Source organism: Petaurus breviceps, unplaced genomic scaffold (assembly GCF_028583685.1).
Source record: "Petaurus breviceps papuanus isolate PSGF00001 unplaced genomic scaffold, PetGlider_PUasm1.0 103, whole genome shotgun sequence".
Taxonomy (NCBI): Eukaryota; Metazoa; Chordata; class Mammalia; order Diprotodontia; family Petauridae; genus Petaurus; species Petaurus breviceps.
Genome location: NW_027185588.1, coordinates 3085696 through 3095027, shown reverse-complemented (window position 1 = coordinate 3095027; position 9332 = coordinate 3085696). Strand labels below are relative to the sequence as shown.

Here is a 9332-nt window from a genome sequence, read left to right as displayed (position 1 = left end):
GCCTCTCCGCCTTCCATACAACATAGATTCTAGGCTGTTAGAGCTAGAAAGGCCCTTAGAGGTCATCTGTGCCCCCTCCCCAGCCCCACAGCTCCCCCCTCCACTGTACTGACAAGAAGGTGAGGCCCAGAAAGTTGTAAGTGAGAGCCTTTGTGCTTCTCCCCTTCTGCCAGTCTCTGTTTCCAGGCTGAATCATCCTTGCTCCTTCAGTCTTTGCTCATGAACCTTCTTTTTCAGATACTTTGTTTTCACTAGCCAGTGTGCAGAACAGACCTGAGGCCTCTGCTGACTGTACTAGGCCCTGACAGAATGGAAGACAACAGTGCACTCCTGCTGAATCTTTGTTGCTGTGAGAAAAGAAACACTAACAGGTTCCTCCAACAGGGTGTCCTGTTAGCTCCAGAGTTCAGGCAAATGTAACCACAAAATGGAGTGGAGTGGGGGGAGGGAGCAAGAAGGGTGGGGACAGAGGAACCATTGCACGGTTTGGTCTGCACCTGTTGACAGTTTATCAGATAAGAAATTAGTCTGAGGCTGGGGGGACCAGGACAGATGCTTCCCTGTGACTCGAAGGAAGTCCCCTGAACTTGTCACACACATTTTTAGCAGATTATAGTGGTGAGGAATACTTTTCTTCTTGAGAGGCAGAGGCCCTGGACTCTAACACAGATGTTTAATCTCAGTTGCTACTAAGAACAGAGGAGATACAGGGTCAACAATGATGTAGACTGGACTCATAATTTTGGTTAGTTTGGTTTGGTTGGTTTGGTTGGCCTAGATGACCTCTGACATCCCTTCCACCTCAAATTCTAAAGCTCTAACTCTCTGTGATTACATGTCTCCCAGAGTCCTAATTTTGTCCTCCATGTCTGACCTGGCTGCCTCCATTTCAAGCTCTTCAAAACTTTGCCCCTTCCTATCTTAACAGTCTTCTCCTTTACTCCCTTCCTTGTACTCCAGAATCCAGCCCCGTGGGCTTTCTTACTTCTCAAGCATGGTACCATCTCCTGACCCCAAGCCTTCTCCTTCACCTGGCATGTGCTACTTCCTCCTCTTAATCTACTGGTTTTCCTGGCCTCCTCCTGCAGAAGGCCCTTCATGGTCCTCCCATCCCTACCCACAGCTCCAACTACAAGTGCCTTCTCTTTGAGATTACCTTCCATCCATTCTCTATGTACTGAGTATGTACATGGTTGTTTGCATGCTGTCTCTCCCATTAGAATGTAAGCTCCTTGAAGGAAAGGGATTATGTTTTTCCCTTTCTTTGTATCCCCACTGCTTGGCATAGTTATCTGGCACATAGAAATTGCCTAATAAATGCTTGATGACTGATTATTACCTAAGCCCATTCCTCAGGGATCTTGGATCTGGGCAGGACCATTATTCCTGTCCTCTAGCCTCAGGCCGTTGCACATAGTGGTTAAGCACCCAGATTCATACTCACTTCATCCAAACACATGGCCACGAAGAGTCCTAAAATGATGTTCCTGACCTGATGTAGAGAAAAGCTGGAACTGATTTTGTCTCCAACCAGAAGAATACTTCATTTGCTCCTGCTCATAAAGAACCAAAGACCAGGTCATTCTCTTTCCTGAGGCCAAAGATCCTGGGGTTCAAACCTCAAGGAGATGCAACCTCTCTCTCTAGGGAAAGCCATCAGCACCCTGGCAGGCAAGCTCAGCTCTTCTCTCTGCTCCCTAGGAGCAGGTTACACTCAAATAAAATCAAATATCAAATGAAATACTGCATAAAGCACTTCGGAAACCTTAAAGTGCTATTATTAGTGGTAATTATTATGTAGCTGCTCCTTAGGAAGGGGGACTCAGAAAGTGAAGTTCCAATCCCTTCTCTTTCTCTCTTACACACACACATGCAGAGGAGTCCTCAATATTTAGCTGATATTTAGCTTGGCTGGATCTTCTCCACCTCCAGTGGTGGAACCATCCACGTCTGCCCATTTTTTGCATATCTTGTCCATGTGCTCCAATAAATTTTCTATGGAGGATCCTCATTTCATGGATCCCAATGGAGCAGGAAAACAGTCATTATAGGATGATTTCAAACCGGAGGGGCCATCAGAAACTATCTAGTGCGATCTCTTCATTTTACAGATGAGGGAAGAGAGGTCCTGCTCTGTTTAAATGACTTGGCCAAGGTCACAAAGGCACTAGGTGGCAGAGCTGGGATCTGAACCCTGCTCTTCTGAATTCAAATCCAGCCTTCTTTCCACTGCATCGAACTGCCTCATTTACCCTTCACTGTTGCCATATGCCTAGCCCACTTCCTTTTCTGGTCATACTTCTCTCTACTGTAATCAGTTAGCCTGCTTTTCCTGTGCAATTTTTTATTAGTAATATGTTGTAAATTACTTAAGCCCACTCTGCACCATTCTATTGCCCTTTGGGTGACTTTCAACTTTAAGTTTTTGGAGACTGTGGTGTTCCATGATTCACTGACACACAGCAGCAGCTGAGGAAGAATGATGTTACAATGATGAGTCTTTGTTTCAGGAGTCATTATAAGCACTGCACATTTTTCCAAAGGCAGTCCAGACTGCTCCCCTCCTCTTGTTCAAATCTGGGTCCAGCTTACCCATCCACAGAGTCTGTCCAATGCACATGCATTGACGGGCTAGCTCTATGAATTGTCCACACAACTTTATATCATAGCCTGAACAACAGGCAATCTTCATCTACTCAGTTTTTCCTATATGGATATGGATCAAGCTTATCACTTGAGTGACTGTGGCTCTCACTGACGAGGCTCCCAAATGTTCTGGGGTTTGATGAAATTGGAACAATGTCATCTGCAACAAGGGCATCTGGAGGCTTTAAGCACATGTGATGAACCCCTCTTCCAATTGAACTCTGTGCTGGATGTTCTCCATAATGCTTTCAAACGCTCTGGTGATCATGTTGTCTTGTTTTATGCATCATTTGAAATTAATCATCAGAGGTTTGAACAGTTATCTCACTGTTACATCTTTTAAGGAAGCCTGAATGAGTCTGACATATGCATGGGAGCTATATTGTTGGAGTGGGGCCTTTCAGGGGGCATTTTATTGCACCAAGTCAAACAATAAGACGTGTGACCTTATGTTTTTTATGGTCAATTCTTGGTCATTTACACTGTGTGTGCATGTGGGCACATGTGCTCAGTGACCACTTAATCAGCTGTAAAGATGTAGTCTAGAAAATGTCATCGGTGAAAGTCAGACTGCTTCCTTTTCAAATCTTCAAAGATTCTCTTAGAATGTGTAGAGTCTTCTCCTACAGTTCTGTAGAACTGGTAGAATTACTGTCATTTTCTCAGATGCCTTTTTTGAGGTAATAAAGCCCAAGATTTTTTCCCAAGTCTTTTATATCTGCTCTTTTAGATAACTTGAGGACCAATCTCTCAATCCTTCAAAATCATGTCACCCCCCCTCCCCCCCCCATGCACGGACATCCTTTGTATACATTTCTAGTTTAGCTGTTTTTTCTGCCTTTGTTTCTAGTGTCATTTTTGCTTCTTCATGTAGTAATTCATGTAATTAGGGACTGTGATATCAATAGTCTAAGTGTGGTCACTTCAATACCATGAAAGAAGAGTTAATGACAGAAATCTTAACAGTTTTTCTTCCCCATTTTTCGTCCATTCATTTTCTCTCTTTAAATTCCATACCTAATTGTTCTCAGTATGATTGGTTTTAGTTCAACTTCTCACCAAGCTTTCTGTAAATGTGCTTTTCTTTTCACTATTTCTTCATGTTTTATGAAACAGTATTGCTTACAATGATTTTATCATCTTTCTCTGTATGATTTTACGAATGAGTTTAGGTTTTAAGCAGACATTGCTCTGAGGTGTAAGCTTCTTTGCTTAAGGTCTGCTGGTTAAGGGAGCTTCTGGGAAGGCGCTCTTGCTCCCCTTGCTTTAGTAATTGATTTACATCAGTTAAACTTCTTAAGGAAACAGTGACAGCCAGTATTGGTGTCTGTCTCTAATTTATTATTGTTATTATTAATTTTTCATATCAATAGCTTATTTTACCAAGTCAGGTTGGACTCGGCCCAATTCTGTTATATATATTCTCTCTCTCTTTTTTTTTTTTTTCCTTTCTTCTAACATGGTGCTGATTTTGACCTTTGCTCTAACAAACTTACGGTCTGGCTGTACACACTGATGACTTGGAAATAACTCCCACACAGGTAACTTGTTTTCTGTCTGTTAAAATATAATAAATTCCATTTTTGCGATGCTATTTGGCATTCAGCTTGTTCGGTGTTTCAGGCCTCTCTTCTCAATACCTGCGATATATTATTATATGACTTCTGTATTATAACCCTTTGGCTGCTTTCATTTCTCACTCTTAAGCCATGTTTTCCAACATTTTTTCTATCTTTCCCATGCCCACTTTAGCACTAAAGTAACAAAGTATAAAATTATATGAAAATTAATTGAAGGGAGTTCTTAGTGAGTTGATAGATTTTTTCTATTTCATCAATATATGCTGATACATAAACTATAATTATTTTAATATCTTCTTGCAAGTGTTTATCATGAGTACAATGTAAGAGATCAAATATCTCATGAAACAATGTTTCTTATTGTTTTTGTATGCATGTTAACTTTTTTATATGCCTAAGGAGAGCCTATGAACTATCCTTCCATCTAACTGCCACTTCCCTTGTCTTCTGGATTCATTTTTGGCAAGAAAGTCAAAACTAATTCAGTTCTTCCAGTACTATGTCTATTTGCTAGTGACTGGACAAGGATTTCACATTTAAAATACCAATAACTAGGTTAATGTTCATAGATGGTCTAAAAACTGTGTGACTCTTGGCATCTTCTCTCCTTTCCACCATTTTGTCACTGAAGAAGAAGGCCACAGAGGACTGAGGGACATTTAAAATTTTTTCATTGTTTCATGGGTTATGGCAAAAGGATTACCAAGTGGCTAACCTGCTGGTAATAAGCCTCTCTGAACTTAACTAGGTTGGTCCTTGGAAATTAGACAGTCGGTATTTGATGCCCTTCCAGGGTGAGAACCTGTCAGAGCTTATATTCTGCTGCCACAGCCTTTTAATTATATAAAAAAGCATTTTAAAAGTAATTAATATGTGCAAAGCACTGTGCTAATGCTGGAGATACAGAAAAAGCCAGTCCCTGTTCACATTCAAATAGGAGAAATAAGATACACAGAAAATTCTAACTGTAAGTCAGATGGAAAGGACCCGTGGTCCTTAGGGCGTGATGACAAAACAGAGTGTGGCACCTTCTTTAATCTCATTTCTACTGATAAAATCATATCCGTTTTGGGGGTAGAACCATTTGATGATACCAAGGACTTTGGTAGTGAAACTTTCTTTCTCTGGTATGCAAGGGTTGTGGCTGCTGAGGAGGGACCAGTGGCACATTTGCTGAAGCACCTGTCAGTTCCCATCTCCACAGGGGCTGCTTCCCAGGCTGATGGCTGAGGGGCTGGGTCCGAGTATGGGGCGGTATTGGGAAGCAGAATGTGTGGTCTGGGGTTGCTGCCACTCCTGAGGCTCTTGGGCTTACCTGCCTATTATTAGATGCAGTTGGTGTAGATGATAGGGAATCAGTGGGGCCCCCTTTCCTCAGTTACTGATTTCCTTCCACAGTGACAGCTGTAAAGCTGGGTTTGAAGTGAAGATGGTGGGCTGGAGAACACTGCTATTACCAAGGCTCTTGGGTTCAGGGTCCTGGGCTATCTTCATTGGAGTCTGAGGGGAGGGGTGTGGTTTGACTTGATTGGAACATGCCATCCCATCTCTTCCCCAGGGTGCCATGCTGTTTCAGTTAGGTTGGCTTGCCTGCCTCGAGAGGGTAGCTGATCAGTAGCTGATGGGATGAGTGGCTCTTTCTCCACAGGAATTACCCTGGTAATCTAGGGTTACCTCTATGCTGCTATAGGACTTTGGGGGCTAAGAAGATAGCTCTTGTGTGTGCTGTTCAGCTCATTGTGAAAAAAATCTCTCGGCCATGCAGCCTCCTGGAGGCACAGGGGGTTATAAGCATTCACATGGGGATGATTATGCTCATCTTGTGTAGTGTCAGGAAAGTTTCCTTGAGGCAGGTGAGGAAAAAGAGAATAGTCACCTGTTGGCCATTGTGCATGTACTGATGGCTTAAACTAGTTTTCCACAGCCTCTGAGTCCATGTACAGGCTCCTCATTAACCAGATCATTGATCATAGTTAGCAAAAGCTAGCATTTCTATTGTGCTTTAAGGTTTGCAAAGTGCTTTTTATCTTTTATCTCATTTTATCTTTGCAGCAACCATAAGAGGTAGGTGCTATAATGACCCCCAGTTTATAGATGAGGAAATTGAGGCAGACAGAGGTTAAATGACTTGCCCAGGATTACACAGCCAGGAAATGTCTCAGGCAGGACTTGAACAGAGGTCTTCCTGATTCCAGGTTCAGCACTTTATCCAGAGTCATCTGACTTGTACCACAGAATGACCTGTGGTGAGCATCTAGACAACTGAACTCATCCTTCTGAGGGGGTGAAGCCATTTGTCCAAGTTCATCTGGCTAGATGTGAGATCAGAACACAGCTCTCCTGTGTGTCCAGACACTGCCAGGCTATTTTCCTGAGGCTACCCTAAGACAGTCTTTCTCCTACTGTCCACCCCCAGCTGCCCCAGCCCCAATCTAACAGTCCTCCAGACTGAGAGCTGCAAGGGCTTTTGACAAGAACCTCGGGCCAAGGCTCTCATTTTATAGAGGAAGAAATGGAGCCTAAGAGAGGGGGACTGATATGTCCAATCAGTCACATTAATTTTATGTTGGGAGGTTTGAAAAGCAGTCCTGTGAGGGGAGGAGCATAGACCTTGTTATCCTTACCTGATTGAGGTTAACAGAGGGGAGGGGACTTGGTCGAGGTCATACAGATAATAAGAGGTCATAATTCTATGTTTTTAAGTTTGCAAGTGCTTGACATGTATTATGTTATTTGGGCCTCACAACCCTGTGGGGGAAGGCAGGGTGTTTGTGATACTATCATCCCCATTCTATGGATGAGGAAACTGAGGCTCAGAGTTTAACTGGGTTGCCCAGGATCATAATGCTAGTGAATATGTGAGTTAGGACTTGAGTCTAGTTCTTCCTGACATCTCCATCTCATTTGTACATACTTGTTTTAATGCCATCTCTCCCAGTAGACTAGGAGTTCCTCAAAAGCAGGGACTGTCTCTGGCCTTTTTTCTCCCTTTGGTAATCCCAGCACTAAGCCCAATTCTTGGCACACAGTCAGCGTTAATAAATGCTACTGCCTGCCTGCTTGTGATGCACCTTAGCAGAGACAGGATCTGAGCTTTCTCCCTGGATCTACCTCGTGGTGTACTGGGCTCAGAGGGACACAGCCCAGATATGTTGCCTGTTCACTCCTGCAGGGCCCCACCGCCTTCAGGAGGCCAGCTTGCCAGGGCTAGCCCTGGCATCCCCTTCAGCTCCTTTTCCTCCCGCCTCCCTGGCAGCGGGGGCTCACCTGCTGCTCCTGGAGCTGCCGGATGGTGCTCTGAGCCTTCTGGAGGTTCTCCGTGGCTGAGCTGCACTGCTGTTTCACTACAGCTAACTCCCTTTTGATGACATAGTTCTCCTCAGCCTCTTGGGCTCGGGTGACCTGTCCCTAAAGGAGAAGGGAGGTCCAGTTATACAGGGATTCTTCATGCTCCTGCCTCCCAGTCTACCCCTCCCAACTCTTCATTCCCGCACATGCCACACAGAGTGTGAGACAAGAGGTGTGCTGGACATGGGCAGGGTGGTTAGGCTTCATGGTCAGGTGCTGGGAGATGGTGAAGGAGTAAGAAAAGAGAGGGAGAAGAGGTAGTAATCAAGAGCTTCATGAGGAAGGAAGAAGAAAAGCAGCAAAGCAGCAGGAGTGGGGAAGAAGACGAGGCAAGCTTGTCGGGAGCCTGGAATCCCAATATCCTAACCCTCCTGGTACTTCTGCTGTTCCTCCTAGGGACCTGGTTGTGCCGGTATTAAGAAATGAACACACACTCTGCGGCTCAAATGCTCCATATGCAGGCCCCCAGAAGCCCTGCCCTGCCCCTGTTTAACTCTACCAGGAGGGTCCTCAGGGGAACGCAGGGAGCTACAGAGTCAGCAAAGCAGCTTCCCTCACCAACCTCAGGACTGTTGGTTTGTGGCAAGGCTTCCCTCATAGGGGTGCTTTGAGGATCATGTGAAATAATGGACAGGAAAGTGCTTAAGTCACAGGATGTCAGCTGGAAGGAACTTTAGAGATGATCTAATTCACCCTCCTCATTTTGCAGATGACAAGGCATGGATGGCATAGAGATTGGGTGAAGGCTCTTGAAGGTTATACAAGCAGAACAAAAGTTCTGGCAGGTCCTAAACCAAGCAATGGACTATGTTTTTTATCAAGGCACCAACTTAGCTCAAATCAAAGAGGTTCAATACTAGAAGGCTGGCTGGCAGGCCATGATTTTTTCTTTTTTTTATGGTAACAGCAACTCATAATGCAGACTAGTAATGCATGGAGAGGTTGTAACCTGCATCAGTAGAGGGAGTATCTACAATGCTAAAAGCAATCTTTTAGAGATAGTAAGGAGGGGCCTAAATGTTTGCCAAACTGACCAAAGTAACTGAGCCCCCAAGAAGTCTCAGGAATATAGACCAAGAGCTGAAAGGCACCTCAGTGACTTGCCCAAGATCACATAGCAATTTAGTGGAAAGAGCTGAGATTGGCACCTAGGTCTTCTGACACATGATCCAAAGCTCTTTCCATTATCCCAAGCTGGATCAATAATTCTATTCAACGGACATTTATTGTGCACCTAAGTACAAGGATTTTGAAGAAGTTAGCAAAATGAAGAAGGTACATTCCTAGTATTTAAGGAACTTAAAATCCAGCAACAAGTGGAGCTACAGAGAAACTGGGCTGGAAGCTTGGTCTCCAGGATCCTATAATTCATATAAATCATGTCAGACAAGAAGTCAGTCACTTCTCTGTCCTAGTCTGGATCATCACTTTTTCCCTTATGTCTTGTATGGCAAATAAATGAATGTTTTAAGGGCTTAGAAATTAAACTAGGTGACTCCTAATGGTCCACCCTAAAGACCCCACCATTCTTTTAGTCTGTTATACGACCACACTACTATCACCCCAGCCATCCCCATAACAGAATCAAAACCAAATATGGACTTTTCCCATCCAGGCTCAATGCAAAAAGTTTTTGGAAAAGATGGTCTAGTGAAACATGTAGGTGAGTTAGACTAGAAGCCAGACACTGGCATAAGAAGCATTTTATATTTGTGATGGGAGGACAGAAGGCAAGACGGAGGAAACAAGAGTAGTGAT

At 44.0% G+C, this 9332-nt stretch overlaps 1 protein-coding gene across 8 annotated transcripts in view; it reads right to left on the bottom strand.

The window, feature by feature from the left end:
- Positions 1-9332, bottom strand: part of EVI5L (ecotropic viral integration site 5 like) — a 63836-nt gene that overhangs the window by 16746 nt on the left and 37758 nt on the right. For all 8 annotated transcript variants that reach the window (XM_069094898.1, XM_069094482.1, XM_069094571.1 and 5 more), the window contains one exon: positions 7494-7634. In XM_069094898.1, coding sequence (XP_068950999.1) covers positions 7494-7634 — 141 coding nt within the window. The remainder of the gene's footprint in view (positions 1-7493; positions 7635-9332) is intronic.